The sequence below is a fragment of the Gymnoscopelus braueri genome (genome assembly GCF_963280865.1).
Source record: "Gymnoscopelus braueri genome assembly, contig: SCAFFOLD_200, whole genome shotgun sequence".
In the NCBI taxonomy this organism is placed as follows: Eukaryota; Metazoa; Chordata; class Actinopteri; order Myctophiformes; family Myctophidae; genus Gymnoscopelus; species Gymnoscopelus braueri.
The window spans coordinates 62,326-87,851 of NW_027660395.1; the positions used below are offsets into that span (position 1 = coordinate 62,326).

Here is a 25,526-nt window from a genome sequence, read left to right on the forward strand (position 1 = left end):
AGCTGGATTGAAATAGCCCCCTACTAAAGCTAAGAACCAGGTCAGGATAAAGCCTGAATCAAGCGTCAAGTGTTTCTCCATACCGGGCCGTCTCCTTCCACTCCTGCATGCGTCCGTCTCTGAAGGACAGCTCGTCCAGCTCCGTGAACAGGTCATGGGGGATGTGCTCCTCATCATCATCCTCTGTGCCAAGGATGAACTGTACTCTCTGGGAAGGTGTGTCTGAAGAGAGAAGGATAGGAATACTGTAGCTGGACAATATGATTTAAAAGAGTGTCCATAATTTGGACAAATAGACAAATTTCAATAAGTCTCAGTATATGTAGATGATTTTTGCTGAATTATATTTAAAGGTTTTATCTTGTGGGTAAGCATTTTATTTTTTATGTTAAAGGAGTAGTTCACCCAAAACTCATATTTTCAATCAATTACACACCCCATAAAGCCTTGAATTCATGGGGATTTTTTAGTTTTTGTCGCATTCCTAAGCCAATAATTGGCTTAGGAATCTCCTATTGACCAAAGACCCGGTCATCAAATTATTATTAGGAATGTGACAAAAACAAAAAAATCGCCATGAATTCAAGGCTTTATGGGGTGTGTAATAATTGATAGAAAGTATTTTTTAGGGTGAACTACTCCTTTTACTGCTTCAGATGTTTTTTGTTTATTCTGTCTTATCAAAATGTCCTTGAGCAACTGTTTTTGTGCTGCATTCAAACTATCAGCTACAAAAGATACAAAACTACAAAGCTCTGCAGCATATCTGTGGCTGAGTCGCTGTTGAGGTGTTGTGCAACACGCTGCTTGTTGACATCAATCAAGCATGCTTCTGACGAGCAAGAAAAATATAAAGGAAAAGGGCTTGGATTTAAAAGAACAGGGATCCGGCAATAATTATTTCACACCCTTACAAGCAGGAATTGTTTGAAGAGAGAAGGTGAGGGGAAATAAACACCACTTGCAAATGCACATGAACCCAGAGTTAAATTAAAACAGGATTTTACAGAGTAGACTGGGTTCCCGAGATAAAAATCCTATCAAATGTAGGTCTGTGGCCTAATGCGTATCAAACTGAAAATTCTTGAAATGTTTTTTTTTTTTTTTGGTTGAAAATCACTGCCATAAAGCAACCTGCAACAATTGCTTCAGTCATCCTACTTTTTATTGTGCATGTGCAGATGTACTCCACAAAGGAGGAGGTGGGTGGCTCAGCGTTTGAGTCAAATGTGACTGAAGGTGAAAGTAATGCGGGAGCAGGTGGCGCTGAACGTACCGTAGGTCGTGGACTCTCGTCCATCGTCCTTGTCCGATTCGCGCTCCCTTCTCTTCCTGTGGTGCTTGTGTCCGCGGTGGCGATGTCTTCGCTGGGGGGGTCTGCCCAGGGGGACGTGGACACCGACATACACCGCTCTGTGGCCTGGGACAAGAGGAGGCAGAGAGCAACGCTGGATGTTAACAACTGTTAAATGATATGCAGCTGCCCACAGTGTGTGTGTGTGTGTGTGTGTGTGTGTGTGTGTGTGTGGGGGGGGGGGGGGTTCCTTGTTCCCTTGAGATTAGAACAAGTGAGTTTAGAGAACAAAGACAGTGGCCATCTTTCATCCAGAGGACGGAGACAACGGAAGACTTAAAAAGGAGACGAGGGGACATGCAGGCTCCTCTCCTCTATAAACACTATATTGCTGGCGATGGTATCCCTTACTGTGTGGTGTTCCTACTGACGTCAATGGAGACGGTAGAGATAAATGGCAGACAGTGCAGTAGTAAATACCTGTTCATTCATTGTATCTTTTTTGTAGCTTTTGTTTTGTATTCATTGTAACTTTTTTTGCCTTAATAAATTCAGTTTTTACCAATAATGGAGCCATTTCTTACCTTCAACTATTACTATTATTACTAGCAGCCCAACATGTATTGTCAGTATATTGTTCCTTGTTGACTGCTTGACATTTTATTGCTTTACATTTGTTTATTAAGTCAAGATCTTCCAGTTTCCTCCTAGCTCCTACAGTAGCATAAACACGCCTGTTTCCATTCTCCCACCAGCAGTTCCACTGAGACATGCAACATGTCAACACCTGCTCTCCCCCGACCCAAACATGCAGGTTGAACATGCAGGCTCAAACACATTTAGGCCCCAATAACTTGCATCTGGATTTATTGAATTCACATATCTCTTCCCCATACACATACATACATAAGTGCTGCATTCTTCCAATTACACATTTCAAAATGAAGTTTACCCCTTGCATCATGCCAGTCATTTATATATATATTGTTTTGACTTCTCTGCTAGCTTAAATTAGTCTGAATTGCTGGTCACCTTTGTGGATTGGAGATGCATTTATAATTTACTTCATTACCAAGTGTGTTTTAGAATGACGAGCAGAACACAGTCTACTAAATCTTTTACCACATGCATCTTGATGAAAAGGTCAAATTATAACTAAATACAGACCACAAAATAAAATCCCCAGTGTAAATTTGACTCTGGCAAGTCCAATTCTACTCAGAGATTCAACTCTGAGTGTAAAATTATTTGAATGTCCATTTTTACACTAAAATACATTTTAATGTGATTAATTCAAGCATGTTCTTATTTGACCTCACTGTGCCGTTTTCAGCTGTTGAATGACAATGGACTATATTAATCTTTATCTATCCAGACTGAGAGACCTGGCAAAGAAAAGACACAACAGCAACAATAAACATTGAATTTATAAAAGGAGAGTGATGTTTCCTGTCCTGCCCAATGATTGATTGAACATTTTAGGGTTCTGCCTCCACTGCTTCCGTTAAGCAGGAGGTTATCTTTGTTTTATTATTCTACGCTGCCAACCTCATGTAAAGACCTGAATACAGTGCGCGTGTGTGTGCGTGTGTGTGTGTGTGTGTGTGTGTGTGTGTGTGTCTGTATGTGTGTTCCGCACGCACATGCGTTGGTTCCTTTTAATGAGCCAGACCAGAGCTTGGGTGTAATCAAGTCCATGTTGTGAAGTGGAAAGTGGAACAGAGCAGTACAGTACAGTAACTACAACACACAGACCAACGTTGTGCAATCTGCCTCTCCAATCAGACTTCTAGAATTTCAGCTAAAATGACACTGGCCAAACCTTATATAGTAACATGTCATATTTATATTAACACTGAGAATAAGCACAGACTCCACACGGAATGGATGATTCCTACCCATTTTCCATTTAAAATCACATAATTCTCCTCCAGACCTCAGCAATGATGACACTTCATTGCTCATTCTTTTACACCTTTGAAAGAAGGCCGGAAACATTATGCGATGTATTATATACATCCTGTGCCACTTGGACGTTATCTAGGAATCCCCAGCCAAGCAGGACAAAGTAAACGTTGTTAAATCTTCCAGAATATGTGATGCGTCAAGCACCAGCTTGTGTGTAACGGGATAGGATAACGATAACTGAATGTCTGTGGGGTACATAAAACAGTGTCTGAGACATATCTGCTACTGTCTGTGTGTGTGTGTGTGTGTGTGTGTGTGTGTGTGTGTGTGTGTGTCTTTCGCTACATGGTGTTTTATGTGTAAACACATTCAGCACTTACTCTCCAGCTCTTCTTTCTCAAAGTTGGTGTGTTGGGTGGCACTGGTCTTCCCCAGGTCCACCACAGCTTCCTCGTCATTCCCCTGAGAGGAAACACACTGATTTAGTATAATAACAATGTAAAATACTGTACTCTATATTACATTAGTTGTTTCCTTGAAATGAAGTGCTGTACAATAATAATGATAGAAAACATGTTAAAACAATCAGTTAGAGTACACTGTAGGGAAGATCTACACTGAAGGCACATGCTCGGCATATTTACAAAACCACAAGCAACAATTTGCTTCACAGACTCTTTTTAAGCGGTAAAAGGAATTGAAACTGGAAATACGAATAGAACTGGGAGCAAACATGCATGTATCCGTGTAAACAATTTAAACATATCTATTCTGTACATATGTATCATGTGTGCATGCACACCCTCTACAACATAAACACAGGTATTTTACTACTACAATGACGTGTCCTTTGTTTTTCTCATGATTTGATGCTCTGCAATGCAGAGCATTGTGATTAACATATTCATTAAATGTAGTTCATAAATAAATGTGACTCAACTCCAGGTGGCAGAGCCTGGGAGAGGTGGTAGGCAGGACAGACCAGCGAGAAACGGATCTAGGCAAGGCCAGGCATTGCTCCAACACCTGCAGCCACGAGGTCAATATTTGTGTTGGGCACAAGCCAACAACACCTCAACTTTACAAAGCCACATGGCTAACACAAACACAATAAACACCACACACACACACATACTGTATACAGTACATAGAGCAGATAGCATACTGTACACCACATGTGCACACATACAATATTGTATTACAGTAGAGAAAATAGTATACTGTGATCTCCCTGACCAGAGCAGACCATCACAGGAAATGACTGCTCCAGCATTGCTATTGATGAGTACCGTACTTTATGACAGAGTATTATCTCTTTCCACACAAAAGCCACAACAGTGATAACGGACATTCAGATCCTACTAATCATCATCTGTCGATTTACATTCCTACAGTCACACCTACTGGAGTGACCGAAACTAACCCTCTGATACTGCTGAGGAATCGGATCCCATCATTCCTGCAGGACAGCATGCTAAAAGCCAACAATTACACTACAGCTGCTTGCCTGCTTCAAAGATTTTTTTGGCTGAATTAACACACAACATAACTAAAATACACAACTTAAACACACAGTAAACGTACAACATAACTTGTTTGTTAAGCCTGTGGTTATTGTACTTTATGATGTGAATGCCCTGGAATCAAGGGATTACGGTGCTTATCTTCAATAACAAAAGGGTGACAAAGTGGTTGATAAACTATTTATTGTCACACACAGAGTGTAGACATGTTCGCTTAATTTGGCCTTTGTGCTCAACCCAAAATAAAACAGACTACAGAACAACTGTGATACAGTAACTTAAGATCATAACAGAAGTGACACAGAGCCATGTTATGTCATTGCAACCAATCTGGTAAGGGAACCCATCGCCAAAAAGGGGGGGGGGGGGTCCTTTGAATTTGGGCTCTGAATCTATCTTGAGAGATTACATTTGCAACAGATAGTGGAGTTGACTCTGGGAACAAGAGGAGAGAGCCAAAGTCCCTGACCTAAAATGACCTGTACTCAATTTCCAGGAATTACCATAGTTGTTGTAGTAGTAGCATTTTTGAAATGCTGGACAAGAGCAGCCGTGAAGGAGCATTAGCTCACATCTACAGTATATTGAAAAGTGACCATTTTGGCCCAGCTAGTGGCAGGGCTCTGGGGATGGCAATGTCGGGCAATTCAAACCATTTTGTTCCGATGTAAGGAGCAGCAGAGCCTAAAGCTAGATCTGCTGGGGGACTTCTAGACTCATTCTGGTTTCAACCATATCCTCACCCCAGGCCCAGGGTGCAACTAATTATTACATTCATAAACGACTAATCTGTCAACTATTTGATTAATCTATGTAATTAATTCAGGACATAAAATGACAGTAAAATGAGGTAATAAAGCACAAAATGACTGTAGATGCTATCATGCTCATCACGTGTCCAGCAGTCAAAGTTGAAAATAGTCAAAATCTTGTTTAATCTCGTTTAAGTCTTCAAATCATCTAAATTGACTTTAAGATTTTAAAGTTGAACCATCTTCATTTATACTCCATCGTCCGGTTGCAAAACAACGCATGGTGAGATTGTAGATCGGCAGTTTTTTGCCGTTTTTTTGCACAGGACACCGACTATCGACTAAGTAGTATAAAATCAGGCTTTTGTCTTCCAACAATGAGCAATTCTTTGCTCTTTGTGCACACCACTCTATTCTTTACCCTGTAGTCATATTGTGGAACAAAGTGTGTAAATGTTTGTTATACTATTATGTAATAATACCACAAATGTAATACTATATATTAGAATCAATGTGTCATGATGATACAACAATTAGAAATGATTCACTAAAAGTATTATTTTCATCATTCAATTAATCAATTATTCACTAATCACTACACCCTTATGAGATGAATGGTTGCAGCTGCTGTAGACCTTTTATATAGATCACAAGCTTCCAGAAAGGCATTAAGAATGTCCAGAAAATGTTGGAGCTTAATTTCACATACTAGAAGAACCAGGGAAAGAGCAGTCCCAGATTCTGTAATCCATACAACGTCTCAATAACCCTTAGAGGACGCAGCGACTGGTGCAGTCTGATAATGTCATGAAAGGCTAGATCACGGACCCCGTGCCATGGCTATTTTGGTTGTTTGGACTTTTTCAGGGTGGTTCCCAGGACAGCTCTACCTGAAATATAGCAGGGGCTAAATACAGCCTCACAGCAGGTCTGCCAAAAAGTGCTCCAATGCACCCTTTTGTGCATTTAAGCTCACACACATACATATTTACCTTTTTCTTTCCCTTTATCGTTTTCAGTTTTTTCCTCCTATGCATTAATAACAGATTACTGCATCTTATGTTCCTGATAACATCCCTGGTATAAATCATAGCAGCACGAACCTCATTAGTCATGTCAGCTTTTTTTTTAAGATAAGAGAATACAATAATATCAGTAGTAGTAGTAGATCGTAGCAGGGACTGACACAATATCATGTGGGTGTTGGCTAATGTACAAGGATATGTTGGGAATGCACAACTGAAAAAATGCCAACTTCAACTACACCTCCAGGCTTTTCTTACAACCAATTTCAAACAAAACCAGAAACTGGGATCATAGAATGATGATGAATGGATATCAAGTATTGTCAACAACACTAAGGGTTTGTCAATAATGGAGGGCGGGTCATTCTAGCTTAGAAGCAAGCTGAGGTTCGCATAAAGCAAAAAACAAAACAGATGGTTCCCATTTGTAAGACTGTTAAGTTTGTTTGGCTGTCTAATATGGTTATTGACCAACTAACCATTTGGCTGGTTGGGCTGCAAATATGTTGGTAAGTAAATGCCAGACTCTCAATCAAGCAAGAAAGATAACATGAAAGTAGTTTGTTCTGAATGACATGATTAGTTTAGCTGAGCATCACCCTTCACATTTCATTCATGTGTGTTGAAGTGCAAATAAGTTTAACCCTTTATTCTGTGGAATGACAACAATCGAGATTTGAAGATAGCCTACATTAAGTCTGTAGGTTAAATAAAAGTCTGTAGGTTAAATAAAATGCAGTCTTAAATCCATGCAGTCTGTACCGTCTACTGTGGAGCTGTCAGTCTGTTCAGCTTTCATTCCAGCATATTAACTTTAACTTCAAGTTTATTGTCACATCAAAGTTTACAGGTGTAAACTACATAAACATACCGTACATAAACATATTGACTAGTCAAACTGCACTGCCTCACAAAATGGAAGTATAACTGCCGTTTGAATTTGGATTCCAATTTGCACCACTAGTAAAAGCGTCGTCTCTTTCCACAAGATGTCATATTCCCTTTGGCTTTCCCACCACTCAACGCTGACATTCTGGGGATACAGGAATATTTGTCACATCTTTTGCCAGGGTGTTTTTTTGGCACCAATCTCTTGCAGTCCCACTCCTTACTAGTGAGAACATTGTCGGCGTAGGAATTTAAGCTCAGTCTACCATTGTATTCATTAGACGTTGCTCTGAAGAAGAACAATAATACAGCAGTGTCAGCTGTCTAAAATGAGTATGTAAAATATAAAACAGTGGTACATACCATAGAAGCTGCTCTGACCCTCCTGTGATTAACGATATCTCCCCAAAAGTCCCCCATGTCTGGTTGATCCTACCCAGCAGCAGGAAACAGCAGTCTTCTAAACACTGCTTTCGCAGCAATTTCAACCTTGCTAATACTGATACTTCAGAAGTAGAAACAAAACTAAATGATATAAAAAATCCCCAAAAGGTTGAAATCCTCCTAGTCCTCAGTACTGGCAAACTGTTTAAAACCTCAGCAAGTTTAGTTCAGAAGGCAAACAGCTCTGAGCAGATCTGCTCCGCCCAAGTCAAAGCAGCTGCGTAGTTGCATACACGTGGGACCCGTGGGTGCATGCTGGAGTAAATATGTAAGTTCTCAGGTGTTACATCCGTTGCCAGAGAGGATCAACTATGATTTATATATGTGTATAGCTGCATGTGCAATCCTGTGCGTGGTTGTCTCCCTGTATGTAGGACTGTAAACTTAAATACAATGCTATTGCTTACAGAGCAAAAAATAAAGAAAAAAGTTGTAGTTATAAATCAACCCTTCACTACAACAATGTGGTCCAACTACTTCAAATGAAAGTTTATTCAATATCAAACCAGATATCTGATACTACTAAATGACTTGCTTTCAAAGTAATCCTTTTAAAAAGCTGGGCATTAATCCCTAATTAACGGTCCGGATCTTGCTGTGCAGTCAGTTTGACATTATACAGTAAATCCTTGCATGCAGAATGTACCAAGAAGAGAATAGTCAGCGGAAGACACTTGAACCACAAAATGTCACAAGAAGTTTCTCTTTCAGTTGTGACCTTGCACACAGGCATTTGTATACGGCAATGATAATATCACAGCATAGAGCCACAGGCCAAAACTCACAAAATAATATGAGGGGATGACAGTGTGTGGGTGCGAGACTATCATAATAACAATACTGACTGCTACATAATACAACAACTTTCTATTCCAGCCAGAAACTGCAATTGTTGTAGTTCTTTTAAATGGATCAATTTTCAAGACATTTTGCATCATGTTCTAAATAACCAGGCCTATAATACAGACAGAGCTTTTATTAGGATTACAACATACAGAGAGAGAACGTCTCTCACACTTACACAGTACACACCCTCTCACTCTACCTCTCTCAGGTTTCCTCTCATTTTCAAACAGACATTCTCACAGGTCTCACTCCACCTGGTCACATAACGTTCCCTTCTAGAGCTACTGTGACATGTAGTGAGGACAGCGTCAGACGTGCACACACAGTATATATAGATCATCTCTTCCATAGACCAGAGATTGAAACACTATGAAACCATCCAGCATTCTGCTTTATCTCCAGGATAGCCTCCTTATTTACGAAACCAGCCGAGCTCAGAGGAAAAAAACTATATGAAACCATTAATTCAAAGACTGACCTGGTCAGTCAGTCCCTTGACAAAGTCAAGGGTCTTATCCTCCATTAACTAACCTTGCGGATGGTTTAGTATGCTACTCTGATCCTGTCCTCACCATGTGAAGGGGGGCAGACAAGGGGCCCAATCCCAAATGCGCCCCCACTAACTGAAATTTCCCCCTTGTGGACCAATAGAGAATTACTGATAAATTAACCAAAACACAGAGTACTGAACATCTACCTTATTTCCAAGTCACAATAATCTTTGGGAAATTATGTAACTCCAATATTTTGTATTGCATATTAATAGCCTACATATCATTCAATGATCTGTCCTAGTACATGGAAAACATGAATTCACCTACAGAATTTTAAAGAGACAGTATAAGACAATGATATGATATGGGCACTAGAACAGTAAAGTGATACAGTGAAGTCCTCAGGGGTTCCAATCCATGTGCAGCTGAAAAGTATAGAAAACTGTAACTCCATGAAGCAATCAAACCATATGCAGAAATAATATAGGGTGTGGTTACCCAGGTTAGATTAGCTCAGTCCAGAACATAAAAACATAAAAAAGCTTTGACAGGAATCAGACCTATAATATAAATAATAGCTTCATAATAGCCCAGCCAGCCTGGCCTCTTTAGTTCTCCCTCAGCCCTTCCTTCTATTATGACTTCTATAAGAGGAAACCAGAATGTACTTGCAAACTCTCTACAGATGGAAACTGAAGACAACAGTGAGAGCAACGGAATACAATTACAAGCATGACTACAAACTTGACTGAACTTTTCCTTTTAGAATAGCCAAGCAAGGCATTCTCTTACAGCACTCTGCTTTAAAACACTAGAGGTTCGGGCCTCTACGCGGCCCTCACACCTACGTCACACCACGATCCGACTGACATGCCCATAAATGGAGATCTCTGTATCTGTCAGTCCTTGTCCCTTTTATGCTCATATATGGATATCTGTCAGTCCTTGTCCCTTTTATGCACATATATTTTATGCCCCTGATGTCAACAGTATATGCCCGAATAAGGGCATGCCCCTTTTGCGCCCATAGATGGAGCCGACTGATTTGTTTGCGCCTGATGCCATGACGACACATTGAGGTTAGACAACACACTCCATATTTGGGCGTAGCTGCATTGGGAACTCCTTATATGGTTATGGCGGAGTCATGGTGACATGAGCGTGACATCAGAGATCCGCCCGCTGGCTCGCCCGATAGATGATACAAACCAGTCTTGGAGACTGGATGGTGGGTGGCAGAGAGCATTTTCACCACACATGATACACCACTTCTCCTGTGACACGGTCCTCCTAAACCCTACCCCACCAGCTAGCTGAAGAGATGAAAAAAGATAAGTTTCTTAAAGCACGTGCACAACAGTAGACTGTGCGTGGACTATGTTCTGTTCAAGTGGTTGCTTGTACGGTCCAGCATCAAACTGAGTAGTATTGTGAGAATGTGACGCTTTGCGAGGAACGCTTTGTAAACACTTTGTGAGGAGCAAATTACTTCTTCACCTCATGAAAACCTCTGTCACCCATCCAGCTCGTGTGCATATGAGAGGGCATGTGTTACACAGAGTGTGTTACAATGAATAGCTGTACCAGTGTCTGTGTGCCATGTGAGTGTGTTTAATTGTCTGTATTGAGCACCTCCGCTGCTTTGAGCCCTGCTTTGTCAGGCACAGGCCAGACAGCAGGCTGAGTTGCTGAGTTTCAACCAACGCAATGACATACTTCCTGGATTCTAAAGCTCCTTTTTAAAGTCAGGGTTAGAGCAGAAACCAATCACCTTCCTGCACCCGCTAACAAGACCCAAACTAAAAATGTACAGATTAATTCCAAAATGAGATAGACAGATCAAAAAGACAGAAAATATATGATTGCACAAAATTGGAAAACTCTAACTATACTGAATTCTCAATTTAGAAAACTTCTAAATTTAGGCAACACTTTCCACTATGTAGCTACAAGTCCAGACTTTACATGAAATGCTGAGCACAAAGCAGCCACTGTGAGCTGTCGGCCACTTTAAAAATTGGAGTAGCACTGATGTGAAAAAGTAAAGGAATTCTAACAAAAAGGCAAGTCTGATGTTTTATTGCATGCCAAGGAGTAGTCTCTGATATACAGTGTCAACTTTGAACTTTCTAATGTGGTCAGTCACCAGTGACAAATAGGCAAACGTGCGGTCAGTCCCCAGTTACAATTAGGCAATAGGCATTCAATTAAACAGAAAGACTATGGGTGCTTGCACACTGCACGATTTTGGTCGCCTTATACAGTATCATCATTACATGTCACACTGTGTGCTTAACACTAATTATCCACCTTGTCAGACTAGGCAAGTTGAACTGAGTGAGTCTACCTGACACAATGTGCAAACCTTGTGACCTTTACTGGCTGGAATTTGTTTTACCACAAGAATACAAAAACATTTATGTTTTTTGAAAGGAAGATTTGGACCGGGCTTGGCAGAAGATGTGTGTTGACAATATCTCCAAAATGTTCCACATATCTGCATTCACATAGACTAGCAGATAGGAATCGATTCAGCTTTAGCTTTAACACATGAAACCTGTAAAACCGCTGCATAAAAACTTCCAGTAAAAAGGTAGAATTTTCTGTTAGCACCAGTAGGGATGGCCAAATGGAGACATTTTATTAACCGATTACCGTTAGGCCTTAACGATTAATTAATCGATAACCGTAAATAATTTTTTTATTATGTTTTTATGGCCAAAATACATTTTATTTTTAAGGGCCAAGTCTACAGAGTTTGTTTTGTGTCTCCAGCAGAGTTTCTAGTGTCTCTATCTCTCTCTGGAAGAGGTTGCACATGAACTCTGCAGCCGCACTGAGGTGCTCCAACACAAACAATACCAATACAAAGACGAGGAAGAAGAAGAATAAAGTGGAAGTTACGTGTGGTTGCAGGTGTAGACTTGGCCTAAAAACCTTTTTGGCCCTTAATAAAAAATAATAATAATTAAAAAAAATGACGATTAATTTTAATCGTTAGTATTAATCGGTTGGCGATTTAACGGCGGTTAACGGTTATCGGTTGGCCATCCCTAAGCACCAGCCACATTCCACGAACATGACCCAACCTTTGCGAGACTGTCAGAACGTCACGTTTATGCTACGATGTGAAAATGTATTATGGGAAGATACTGAGGCGGACGATATTGTACAGTGTGTGGTCATCATCATAAGAGTCAACAGTCCTGTTAGCAGCCCCTAGAGTCCAATCTGCTCCTTACACCCAAATAGAAATGTTGACCAGGGCGGTGCTAGAGGAAATCACCATAAAGGGGTCACCATAATCAGTAGGGTTCATCTTGCCCATGGGCCGGATCACAAGTCTCTTGCCTCATGTTTCCTCCCGCCTCTGTCCTCACTTTAACCGGAAGTTCAACTCAGTCCGGCATTATGACGGTCATGCCAGGTCTCTTCTTCCAGCTCCAAGGAGCGAGGAATGAGGATTAGGAGGCATCTCTGAGGAGCTATAAGCAAGGAAACATGAGTGTATCGTTCCAGGAAAACTTTCCAAGCTGAAAAGCATGATGTTAATGACTCTGGCCTTACAGCTGGAAATGTTATGATGACTGTTCGTGTATGCGTTCACGTGTGCACGTGCGTAAGTGTCACGGGGGATGTCGATGTGAAATTATAGCAGAGCAAATTAAACTGTGGCATAACTGAAAATTGTTCAATGAGCAGGGATATTTATGTGTAAACAGAGTCAGCTCAGCTGTGTCATTGTAATCAGAAATGTATGTTGGAATTGATGTTCCAGCTCTAGAAACATTTGTGTGCAATTTATAATTTTGGCCTAATGGAGCGCTAAAGTAAAGGCCATGGCGTCACCTAAATCTGTAGAGACCATTCTCTGAGGAGCATGAAGGTGCAAAACAAATTCCATGACACTGTAGCCTATAGTTTACAAGATATCTTGTGAGATGAAAGTGTGGATGGACTGACCGACGGGTACAGCCAAATAAAGTTCTGCCGCTGGCCCGCTAGCAGGGCAAAAATCTCAAAGTATTCTTAAATGTGGAAATAACACACTGAACAAAGCAGTGAAATGTTTGGACAGCACTTTTTTTTCCTGAACCAGTTTACATTCTAGCAAAAAGTAGAGCCTTATATTCCACCAGAGATCATCTGGCCTCAAGAGTGTAGTTTTGCTGACATCAGGGTGCATCACTTGGGAGGCCTCTCTAGACACTGGTTACACGTGTGTGTGTGTGTGTGTGTGTGTGTGTGTGTGTGTGTGTGTGTGTGTGTGTGTGTGTGTGTGTGTGTGTGTGTGTGTGTGTGTGTGTGTGTGTGTGTGTGTGTGTGTGTGTGTGTGTGTGTGTGTGTGTGTGTGTGTGGGGTACAGGACAAAGGGTATATGAACAGAATACATTTTGTCTAAAAGAAGAACTCATATCCAAATCCAGGGAACAAGGATTCAAACCTGTGATGTATTTAAGTAGTAATAACATTTTGCTTGAGCATAGCACATAAGCACACTTTACTTGAGTCAAAACAGGCTCCAATCTATTTTGTTTATGGAGAAACTCCAGAATTTACATCAACAACAACATACTGTAGGTTTGAGTCTTGGTTTGTATACATTTCAAAGCTTTGAGAGACAGTTGTTGATCTTCACAAACATTCATGGGACAGTCTCAGACCACAGGAATAACATGAATTCTTTGACAAAGTCATGCCTCACTTTAAGAACAATGCAAGTTTGGCAACACCATTATCCAGGAATTCAGTCCAGTTTGCTTGGCATTAGAACAGCCACATCTGTTAATGATACAGGCGGACCATAAACACAGTAGAATGGATGGGGTAGAGGGCCTGACTAGAAGGAAAAAGCTTGTCCACACACTAAATGTTTGCAGAAGACACAGATTAGATTAGCCAAGATATTAATAGAGAATAGATGGGATAGAATCTTGTGCCATGCACATCTTCCTTATGTTCAGGGAGATGAAATACTAAATGTTCAAATGCAACACTTAACCTTACATTTGCATCAACTTCAACCTTAAATTTGTAATAAACCTCACAGTTTAAAAATAACAGAAAGTAAAGGAGGATTAGCCCAGGTGAATGTACGAGACTGACTGGGGAGACAGAAAGATGATAAACACTGACTCATGGCCATTCCTTGATGAGCCAATATCACACAAGACAGAGAATGAATCCCAGTGTAATAGGAGCATATGACAGTTGTATTTGAGAGCATTTATGTTGATAACCTAACAATTAATCAATCTCCATCATCTCCTGTGTCCTGTCCGCAGAGCATTTCAGACCACCATGGGTAAATGGTCACACTTCTTGTGACATCTCTCTGCATACTAGCTGGACCAATGAAAATGTCACAGGGCCTACAATAGCCTGAATATTTTACAAGTATTATACTTTGAAAATCACAATGCTAAAGATCATAGAAAAACTTACTTCAAATTGCTGTGGACATTTCTATAGAGAAAAGTAGTCTTTCTGTATAGAGGTCCATATTAGCTCTCAGCCTCTCATACCCAAGTGGAAGAAAGGAAGACAGTGATAAACTTGCCCATGCAGATTCTCTCGTGTAATGCACAAATAGTAGTCTACTCTAAATACTATAAAAGCACAATTCTTTGTGTGATTATCTGTTAGTCAGGCACCAGTCAGAGGAGCGGAGCACATGCTCTCTCATTGTCTCCCCAACATCATTTGCCTGTCTGTATGAATCACCCTTTCAACAGAAACCGGCGATAACCACTTCCTGGCATAAGCATGGTCCCCAGGCAACAAAGGCAAAGCTACATTACTCTTCTTTATAACGTCCATCTGCTCGTTCCAACCCCGGTTAATAAGTTACACCGCATCACCAACACTTCGATTTCAACGGGGACTCCCAAGTGAAGTCCAGGCAAGTCCACAGAAAACAACCAGATCTACTCTAGTAGGCTACTCATCCCTTCTTCTTTCTTCCTATTCGTTGATAGATGAGCAGGCTACTAAAGTGAGAGCGCTAGCCGTCAGCTAAAAGGTAGACTAGAGGAAAAGTAGTGAACCTACTGATGTCAGGAGAGGTCGCATCTGTTCGCTGGTATCTTCCTCCATGTGTCTTGCCCGTTTATTTCTATCCTCTGGGAGAATTAGAAGCTGGAAACAACTGCCAAATGCCCCCTTCCTTTGACGTGTCAGCCACCTCCACTACTTTACAACTGCTTGGCAAATATAAGTACGAATTAAACCCGCCCCGTTTTTTTTTGAGCGACAGCTGTAGTGTCTCCCCACATCGAAGCAGTTGTTTGACGGTTGCCAACGGTTGGTCGGGGGAGTGAGAGGGGCGGGCGCTGTGCTCGCCGAGGCCAGCCTGCTGAACAAAGCATCACATCCTTCATCACTCATTTCAGTCCGTTGGGTCTTTCCCATGGGCCATCGTGGGTTTACTCTGTACATTATGAATGGGCTGTGGATGGGCTGCCACTGGCATCTGGTTCACCTTTGATGTGAATTGTAGCAAGAACCTGTCAACATTTGATTGGAGAAGTAATTAAACCACAGCTTCTGTTAAACAGACCTACTTATGTCTTTTATAACACAAAGGTGTAGGAGGGACAGTGGCACACACAGCTGTAGGCAGCCACATTAAACCATTTTATTCCATAAAGTGATAACCTACAAATTGACCTCAAACTTAAGCTCTTTTTTTGTAAATGGTAAAAATGTAAAGAAGTGGTTCTCAACCTTTTCTTGATCAGGGCCCACTTGAAAATCTCAAACGTGTGGGCTCAACTTGTGGGCCCACAGGTTGAGAAGCAGGGCACGTAGAGTAATGAAGTAATCCATCAGGATTAAGCCAGCGAGGGGGAATGCTACTCAAATATGAACTGGCTAATCACCAATAAGCCTCTTTAAAAGACCACAGTAAATCAACTAACACCTGAATCTGAGAAAGCTCTGTCATTCTCAATCCCTTCTAGATACTTATTCATTAGGCAGTCCTGATGACTTGTACAAGTCAACATGTGACAACATCTTATCCATTACAACTAGAGTTATTAAATATTGTTTTCATTATTTACAAGTAAATAAAAGGTTCTTGTGGTTTATTCATGTTGGAGGGAGTTAATCATTCATTATCTTATCTGAAGTCCTGTTTCTAAAAGGGATCATTTTGTCGACAGAGGATTCCCTTCATATCTCTGAATTGTCCTTCCATTACTGTATCCTACATGACCCTTAAAAGTGTCACAATTAGTCATTACCGTCAAGCATTATAAGAGAAGATGTAACTTCTTTCAAATGGTGGAAATCTCATGTTGTCACAAAATTCTTCAGTTTATATATAACTAACCAATCCTATGCCTTCATGATGCCACCCACTACTACTACAGTGAACTTAAAATATGATGGTGAATAATAAATATGCAGCAACGCCAAAATACCAGATCTGCAGAACTCTAGTAGCAGAGCAGTTTTTTGTGTGTCTCCGTGCATGTAATGTGCCAGGTTGTGTGTGTGTGTGTGTGTGTGTGTGTGTGTGTGTGTGTGTGTGTGTGTGTGTGTGTGTGTGTGTGTGTGTGTGTGTGTGTGTGTGTGTGTGTGTGTGTGTGTGTGTGTGTGTGTGTGTGTGTGTGTGTGTGCGTGTGTTCATGCATGATATTGTCCACGCATTCATGCACATTTCTTGTTTATTTTAGATTACATTGCTAGTTACTGGAAATTATGCTGTAGAATTAGATGGCATTAGAAGAGAAGCAGCACAGGAAGTGGTCCAGTTTTGCAGGTAGGTTTTATTAACTTAAGGGATTTAATATAGGCTCTCAGCAAGCATCAAAGGGCCCCTTCTGGGATTAAAATTATTATTGTGGATGACCTTTGACCCCTGGAATACAACGTTATCCAGACCTTTATAACCCACATCTTTACTGTAGTCAAATGAAAACTTTCATTCTAAAAGCAGCGTTTTGAATCACCCTCCTGAGTTGTAGGAACAAGCTATCTGCTAATTTTGAATTAACTATTGTTTACCATGTTAGAGAAAGATAGTTGCTACTATTTCTGGTGGCATTGCCACAGATCAAAAGCATCTGAGATGAGCATATTGACTATTTTCAGTGCAATTACATACTTTTAAGCAGAAAAATAAAAACATTTAGCATCATTATTAATATATTGTCACAAATGCTCCATAAACACCATAAAACGAATGCAGATATATATATTCTTTTGAGGTATAGTTCTGTTTTAGCAGCACTGTACAGACTTAATATATTTCTATATTTCTATGTGACAAATCAAGTATCATCTGCTTCTCCTCTGCATCACATGGATTACACTTTGCTTTTGCAAACATGATTGTACAAAGTAATTTCCCTTTACACCCTAACAGTGTAGATCACATTCATAATATTCAAATCATATTCAAAGTAGCAGTAGGCACTAACTAGTTGGTACAGTTATTCTGAATCCATTCAACAGTTCAGAGTAAAGCTAATGCAAAGCCAAATTATTCTCAATTATTCTCAATTAAATCACTTATCAAATACTGCTAGTCAAATTGTCACACAACAAAAAATACACTTTTCATATGAACAACACATAAACAAATTAGGCTTAATCAGTGCTAGTGTTTATAGCCACTGTGAAAGTATAATGAAATGATCCAAAGCTCTATAAAATGCTCCTTTGTCAGTCAGAAACTTCCCAACATGACCAACACTGGCACTGCTCAGCCTAGAGACTTGGGAGACTAAATGTATTGTTTTTGTCACCATAGAGTGACTCTATGGCCAATCTATGTTACAACTGTTGAAGGCTTATTGCATTGCAGTCTCACAAACCTCCTCAACCTGTCCAACAGAACCACTGCAGTGCCCTCTGGTGGATGACACCTCCTATGGGTGAGTAGCCTACTGGGTAGCAGAATCTAAAACATCACCTGGTATGGTAGTGGTACTGTATGTCGTGGAACCTATGGTTCAGACTAGAAGGTTAAGACCTTGTTCTCCGCACCTCTTGGTGTGACGTAGTGTCAGCAGCTTGCGTAGCTGGGAAAAGACAAAATTCTTCACGTTGGCTGGTTTAGAGTGAGCCAAAGTAATGGCTTTTGGGGGATGTGCTCGGAGATTGCTGAGGAAGGAAGGAGAAACAGCAGTAACAATATTTAGTGTTCATTAATATTAGCAATGTGAACAGGTTAGTGATATGCTCATCATGTTATTACTATGCTTGCATTCTTCTTCCGATTACTCTTCAAGAGAGCTTGTCAATACCAGCCACCAGTCAAATGTCTGTTAAAATTCTATGAGTCACTTAGGCTGTCATCCCAGCCTATCTTTTCTATTCTAAAAACGATGGCAGCTGAGGAATGCAGGACCCAATCACCACGATTTTCCTTACCGTTGCAATTTGGAGCCATGTTTGGTGTAAATGTAAGACCGATGGGCCACCAGAGGCGGACGTGGGACCAGAGAAGGAGGTCTGTAACAGTAACCAGGACCCATGAGGTTCCTGGACAGAGCTGAAAGGGAGTCTCTGTAGACCAGACCATGTCTAGTGGACAAGTTACAGTGATGACACGACGCCAGCTAAAAGACAAAGAACCGAGGAATATGATAGTTCCAGTATGAATGTCCAGATTCAGATTGTCATTTAAAAAACAAACATATATCGTTATAAAGGGACCTTTTGGATCACAACAACGTGTGCACCACTCAGTACTTTTCAGATTTAAGTAACACATTCCAATATGCATGATCTTTGGTCATGATTGAGTAACCCTTTAAATATGAATTATATTATGTTGTAATGATTATGAGGTTTTACAAATGAATTTATAAACTAAAGAATATGACAGATTTTCATCCAATTTCCCATTAGAGTCAAAATGGCATGTTATGAACCGCCTTGATGCAACACATAACCCTAGAGCCCATGCAGTGTTTTTATAGCTGATCTAATTCCAGGCATATACACATGCAAGTATAACAGAATATCAGGACAGCTCCCAGAAGGCCCTGAACTTGTCAAAGACCCACTTCTTCATTAGCTTGCCTGTAAACAGACAGGTTTGCCGCATTATTCTACATTTCCATGTATTCTATGTATCTCTTGTATGTATCTCTTGTATTCATCTTAACACTGTTTTAAATTCATGTGTGACTTTTCCTTTGTATAAATTGTTTTTTAATGCAGTCATTTTCTTGTTCTATTGTGGACCACCTCAACATGAAATAATAATTAAAAAAATCCACTGTCTGTTGGAGTGTTGTGCATATTCACATCTTGGCTAGTCTCTTTCATTATATGTTGGCTCAAAATGTCTGTAGGATACTGAGGACTTCTCAGTAAACTACAAATAATAATTATAGACCTAAAGTGACAAACACTGTATTCAATTTTGTATAAAAAAAAAAAAAAAGTTGCAGTTTACACAAAAGCCTTAAACCACCCAATAAAGGTTCTGCGCAAGCAGTAGCCTACTTCTGCTTTTGAGGTTCTTATTTATCAAACAATTTAGTGGCTCTTTAGTTTTCATAACGGATATGCTATAATCATAACCACAGTCTGTAAAAAAAAGGATAAACCTTGCTAAATTACTGCTGCCAAGAGCTATAGCCTAATGATAAGGATATTTATTTATATAACACCTTTCATACATAGAATGCAACTCAAAGTGCTTTACACAAAAAAATGATATCATAAAACAAAATAAATTGAAAAATAAAGGTGAAAAATATTAGAAAAACAAGTAGCCTAAATAAAGAAACAATCACATGTGCAGAAAACTATATAAAAAAGAACAGAAAAGAAACCCCGTTGAATATCTGTCAGATTAATCATTGCGATAAGCAAGGTGAAATATGTGTTAAGATTACGTTTTAAAAAAAGGGGGGAAAGGTAGGCTACTTACGTTTACAAAGGTTGTCATGCCGTGCTGTCAGGTCTGAAGCGGACAAGGAGTCAGTAGCCTAGGATACGAATGAACAATGAATTCAAATTAAATCAATGTAGCCTACTGTCTGTCAGTGCCAATGGTGCAGGTGCAGGGACGGACTGGATTGCTGGTGCTCCTGCTCTTCTTTAAGGCTCTTCTCGTCTGTCACCAGTGACGCTACCACTTACCAACCAGAGAGATAGGCACTTTCAAAGCCATTGATTGGCTCTGGCAGCTTAGTTGTTTACCATAACTTATTGGGCAAGAACAAAATTAGGCAGAGAGGGGGAAATAGACTAGAGAGAAACGGTGTTGCCATGTCCGCTTATTATAAGCGAATTTGGGCTTCTGTAAAGTTGGTTGTTGCGGGTTGCGGTCTTGCGGTTATTTGGGCTTGTTTCCTAATGTTGTTTAAACCAGTGGCTTTCAAACATTTCATGTCAAGGACCCTCAAATTGTATTCCGTATTTGTCCACAGCCTCCACACGGACCCCCATCTGAAAAATGTTTTGTGCCAGGGACCCCCATACCAGATTTGTGTTAAAATGTTAAGATCTACAAGCTCTGTGAGCTGATGATAGATTTAAAGTGCTCATGTCACGTGGCCTAAGTCGCTTCTTTTGGGCTTGTTTTAATAGAACTGGTTGCTTGTTTCTCGCACACAATCTGGAGAGAAAGAGAGCAGAGAATGTACGTGCGTGCGTGCGTGCGTGAGCATGGCAGGGCTACGTGTAGTTGGGCTGTAGGGCTTAACAATGACTCAACAGATCTACATATATATTAAATTAAAATAAATAGGGAAAAAATACATTCATACAGAATTTATTGGAATAAATTAAAGCTATTACTAGCTACTTTCCATTTGAGTTGCCATTTCGAATTGACATAATGAAAATTAGGTTCGAGTGTATAGGCTATGTTTCAATACAATTCCATTTGAACAGTTAACGTTTTGTTCTCCATGTGTCTCCATGATATGACTGGGACCTACACTCTAGATTATGCTAATAAAGAAGCTATTTCATTCACACCCTTCTCATTTTGAGCATTAAGAAGATCCTTTTAATGAAAATACCACATAGTGAAATCCTTTTAATTGAACAGACTAGAGAGTGTACAAATGGAACCAAATGAACATGTGAGGGTCCATTTGTTTCCAATTGGACTTGTTGGGTCCATTTGGTTCCATTTTGTACACTGTCAGAGTTCCAGTAACACTCAGGATTTTACAGCGCCAAAATAGCCTAAGAAAAAAGAAAGAACATTCTGAATTCAACTAGAAAGTGAGCCTCTTGCAACATTATGATAAAAAATCCCTCACTCTGCCCTCTGTCTGCCACAAAAAGAAAATATAATTCATTTAATCCAGATACTGTATTACATTGACTGTTTTGACAATATGGCAGATGGTGGCTGGTAGTGGCTTTGAGCAGCGCGTTAATTTGAATGAGAGCTTATTTTACTTTCAAAATCAGTTTTGTCTGTGGCCTGTGCTGTGCGTGAGTAAATTACTAGCTACACATCTTTTCAGAGGAGACCTCCTTAAAGTCGGTTTATATTTGATCATTTTAAATTTCACCAATCTATCATTATTGTTATTGCTGTGATAATACCTTGACATTATTGCCTTTAATATTAATTTGAGATGACACATCTGGTACTGTCAAACTAAATATGCAGTCTTAGGCATGTAGCTATACCATACACATTAAAATAAATCATGGACACACAGAGGTAAATCTAGTTAGTTTATATATATTTAGACAGATATCTAGTCTGATATCTAGATATATCTAGATATCTATGGTTCTGACTCATGTCAGAACCATAACTGGACCAAATTACTTTTACATTTTGGATACTCCACCATAACAACCCTTTGACATCTGCATGATATGTTTGTAAGCAATGATAAAAATGGCTTGCTGAGAAAAGGTGAATATACCCACAATTTAAGCAGTTAGCAGTAAATGCTAGACTCTTTAAGCCTTAGTTTTCTCTTCCTGCCAGCATCCTGCCCATCCTATGCAAAGTGCCAAACTCTTGACTACCAAATTGCGCAGCATTTGACTCCCAAATTTTCACCTGTTTTGAAGAGGACATATCACTAGAGTCTAGTAGCAGCTCCCTGTTTGCTGGTAGAAGACAGCTGGCTTGCTGACAGGTGAGACATTTTGTTTTTGGACAGGTAAAAATTCAATGATGGCTATCTTAACAAGAAATAACACATTTTTGTTTGTTTTTTGTTTCTTTTATAAAAAAGAATAAGAAAAGCAATGTTTTGATAATATCATATTCAATATAAGGGATTCTAAAACAGAACTGTGGACAGTCAATAATTTAAATAATATTAAGTTGTTTTACTTTCCTTAGAGCAATCACTGTTGCAATAGGCGTCTTTTTCTTTTCTTGGTGAAAACAAATATTTTTGTCATATAATTGATAATTAGAAACACATACATGTTTTAAGAAATATTTTAGCTTCTCTGACCGTTTAGTTTACACATTTAAGTTACCGTTTATAGTAACCATAGCACCAAAAATAAAATAAACCCTGTGACCCTGTCACTTCTGGTAATCTGTTAATTTATGTTTATATATATTATTTCCTTCAATTTCACTTCACAAAAAATGGCAACACTATAGAATGTACAACAAGGCAACTGAACATAATTGTCTTTATCAAAAATGTATGATAACAGTAGCTGTTGATGGTAAACATATATGCATCAAATATTCAGTCATGTACATTTCCATTGCTTCATATATTGTCATACAAAATCCTGTCATTTGACTGAGATCATTAAAAAAATATGACTAATAATTGTGATTGTAAATGTAATGAACAATTATTACATTTCATACTTTTACATTAAACTAATTCTAGGTACTGGCAACAAACTGAACGAGGTTGGCTGCCATGCACCTCTCTGCCACAATGGGCCTGGTTATTTTCCTTATCCTATTAGCCCTTAATGAAGGTAAGTCACATCCAAACTTAATTCATTATCAGTACTATCATATAACCTCACGTTTTACTGTATTGTATAAGCTTTTAAATTTGAATCCATAAAACCACATTATGATGTTGATATTAATTACAAATGCTTTTAAAATTAGTTGGGCATTTCTTAAAATGCATTCATACAGTCCCTACTGTATGAGATAAGGACATAGGATACATGTTAACAAAAGTATACTGTATTAGATGGTTAAGATGAAAATCTGTCTTACTGCTGTCTCTCTTCTAGAATCCACAGCCACCTCTCTAAACACCAGTGGCAAAAACTTCATCATTGCTTTTCCTGAGAACATTGCTCATTATCATCCCAATAAACCCGAGAATCACATCATAATCACAGCTCTGTATGACAACACTAATGTCGTCCTTAAGGAGCATATCAATACACAAACAAAGGACTTAAGTGCTGGGGAGACAACTAATTTGCAACTCAATGAAGCAATGGAGCTCAAAAGGCAGGAATTGACCAGTCCTGCAGTCATTATTGAGAGCACTAAAACAATTGTCGTCCATGCGATCAGCAAAAAATCTGGCAGTATTCAGAGTGCCCTTGTTGTGCCAACTGATAACTTGGGCACAGAGTACCACATCCCATCACGGCCCAAAGTAACCTCTGAACAAGGCTTTTGGAACAGAAGTGATCCAGAGAGAGGCCCGTTCAAAATTATCATCATCAATGCTGACAAAGATAACACAGTCACTCTGGTTGGAGCAAAGACACAGAAAGCTTTGCTTCGTCCATATCAGTTGGCTCAGTTTGCGGTAAGTGAGTCCATGCAGAGCTTGTCGGCAGTGCTACCTGTGGCAGTCCTCTTCAGTCACCCATGCTCTACCATAGACAATTGCACTTGTGGTATGCTTTCCACCCCTCTGGCACCAACTAGGGCTGGGCTCAAATTGCAGTTCTTGGTGCCACCACTGCTGGCAGAAAATGCTGAAAGTGGGTCATTACTACTTCTGAAGCCCAGTCCAGAACCCTACAGCCCTCAAGCCTTGTCCCTGCAGACCTTGAGTCCTGTTGTCTTCTACCGACCTGGCTTGCTCCTCAGCCTCATCTCCATACAAGACTTTTCCTCTTGCTTTATACTTAACACATTCCAAGAGTCCCAAGACATAGAAAACTTTGCCCTTCTCGTTGTCCCCAAAGACCAAACAGATGGGGTTCACTTGGAGACTCTTCCTTTGTCAAATGTTAGGTGGGAGGTGATGGACGGTACAGAGTACTCCTGGGCAGAGATTGGTCTGACACAAAAAAGACATGTCATCTGGCACACTTCCTCTAAAATAGCTGTCTATTTTATTGGGAAAAAAGAAAGTCTTTATTTTGGGAATGCAGCCTCTAGCATCAGCAAATATCCAGGTATAATAATAACACAAATAATATTAATAATCACGATAATAATAATGTTACTCATAGTGAATTGATCAGATTATTAATTACAATTAAATTAATGTATTGCTGTTAATTAAACTGTTTTTTTCCTTCAACTCTCTATCTCAACTCCTGAACAGACTTTAAGGGCTGTGTTGTGACTCAAGAAGCTTTGGAAATCGGAGCTGAGAAGATGGGCTGGCCTGAATCAGTCCAATACTGCAGAAGCAAGGGCCTTGAGCTGATGAACATAGTCACCTCTGAGTTACAGCAACACATCGGCCCAAAGCTGATGGAGGCCAAGACAGATGAGCAAAAGGAGGCATGGATCGGTCTCCGTCGAAGCTCCTTGACAGGGAACTGGTACTGGGTAAATGGGACAACAGTGGAGAACACTAGCTGGGCCGAGGGGGAGCCAGGCACCCCTCAAGATGGCCAATGTGCCATTATGAGTCTCGATCCCACCAAGGGCTTTGGCTGGAGTGATGAGGACTGCTGTAAGGCTGCCCATCCTATCTGCTACAGAAGCCCATATTTGTTTCCTTTGACTTGATGATGATTACAGTAGTCTTGCGTTGCCAGACGAGCAGAGATCTCTGCTTACCGATGGTGACATCTCAATTCAATGTAGCTGATAGAATAATAGACCTATACTGCTTATAACACCGTCCCTACTGTATATGAAGGGCTGCCCTAAGACTTTGGATTGGTTCTGAAATGTAGGTTTTGTTTTAAACTTAAAAAAAAATCCACCCAGTTTTAACAAGCTATTTCACTTTCACTCTCACCAGTCTCTGGTTGAGTGAAGCTTATTGGCTTAAAAGTCTATTATGGTGATGATGATTGATGATCCTGATTTAGGCTACATGCTGCAAGATGTAGGCTACATTTACTGTATTTGAGTAGTATAAGTAATCAACCATATTTGTAACATTACTGTTTCAACCTTATTTGTAACATGATGACTGACTGGAGACTTATAATGATAAAGAACATCATCATCATTAATAATAAAAGTTTGCAAAACCCGCCTAGTC

The 25,526-nt window shown here is 39.9% G+C and overlaps 3 protein-coding genes across 4 annotated transcripts in view; 1 reads left to right on the forward strand and 2 right to left on the reverse strand.

Annotated features, from left to right (window-relative positions):
- The window catches only part of LOC308081599 (sodium bicarbonate cotransporter 3-like), a 49,247-nt gene extending 33,888 nt beyond the window's left edge, over window positions 1-15,359 (reverse strand). The window contains exons 1-4 of one of the 2 annotated variants that reach the window (XM_080457963.1): window positions 15,226-15,359; window positions 3,583-3,664; window positions 1,277-1,420; window positions 84-222 (exon numbers count right to left, since the gene is read on the reverse strand). In XM_080457963.1, the coding sequence (XP_080314089.1) occupies window positions 84-222; window positions 1,277-1,420; window positions 3,583-3,664; window positions 15,226-15,270 (410 nt within the window). In that variant the 5' untranslated portion in view covers window positions 15,271-15,359. Of the gene's footprint in view, window positions 1-83; window positions 223-1,276; window positions 1,421-3,582; window positions 3,665-7,753; window positions 7,997-15,225 lie in introns of those variants that run through there. The other variant, XM_080457962.1, reaches the window with a different exon arrangement.
- A 1,767-nt stretch (window positions 15,360-17,126) lies between these two features.
- On the reverse strand, window positions 17,127-20,219 carry LOC308081587 (uncharacterized protein). Its single transcript, XM_080457951.1, has 3 exons — window positions 20,072-20,219; window positions 18,559-18,746; window positions 17,127-18,288 (listed from the first exon to the last, which is right to left on the reverse strand). The coding sequence occupies exons 1-3, from the start codon at window positions 20,087-20,089 to the stop codon at window positions 18,138-18,140; spliced, it is 357 nt and encodes a 118-aa protein (XP_080314077.1). The 5' UTR covers window positions 20,090-20,219; the 3' UTR covers window positions 17,127-18,137.
- A 2,011-nt stretch (window positions 20,220-22,230) lies between these two features.
- LOC308081593 (IgGFc-binding protein-like) lies at window positions 22,231-25,447 on the forward strand. The gene is made up of 4 exons (XM_080457957.1): window positions 22,231-22,259; window positions 22,983-23,076; window positions 23,347-24,477; window positions 24,630-25,447. The coding sequence occupies exons 2-4, from the start codon at window positions 23,016-23,018 to the stop codon at window positions 25,040-25,042; spliced, it is 1,605 nt and encodes a 534-aa protein (XP_080314083.1). The 5' UTR covers window positions 22,231-22,259; window positions 22,983-23,015; the 3' UTR covers window positions 25,043-25,447.
- Window positions 25,448-25,526: the final 79 nt, after the last annotated feature.

Coding starts and splice junctions, on each gene's coding strand:
- LOC308081587 (XM_080457951.1), bottom strand. Junction 18,289..18,558: donor CATGGCTCCAAATTGCAACG/GTAAGGAAAATC, acceptor TTCCTTCCTCAG/CAATCTCCGAGCACATCCCC.
- LOC308081593 (XM_080457957.1), top strand. CDS start 23,016: ATGCACCTCTCTGCCACAATGGGCCTGGTTATTTTCCTTATCCTATTA. Junction 23,077..23,346: donor CCTATTAGCCCTTAATGAAG/GTAAGTCACATC, acceptor TCTCTCTTCTAG/AATCCACAGCCACCTCTCTA. Junction 24,478..24,629: donor TAGCATCAGCAAATATCCAG/GTATAATAATAA, acceptor ACTCCTGAACAG/ACTTTAAGGGCTGTGTTGTG.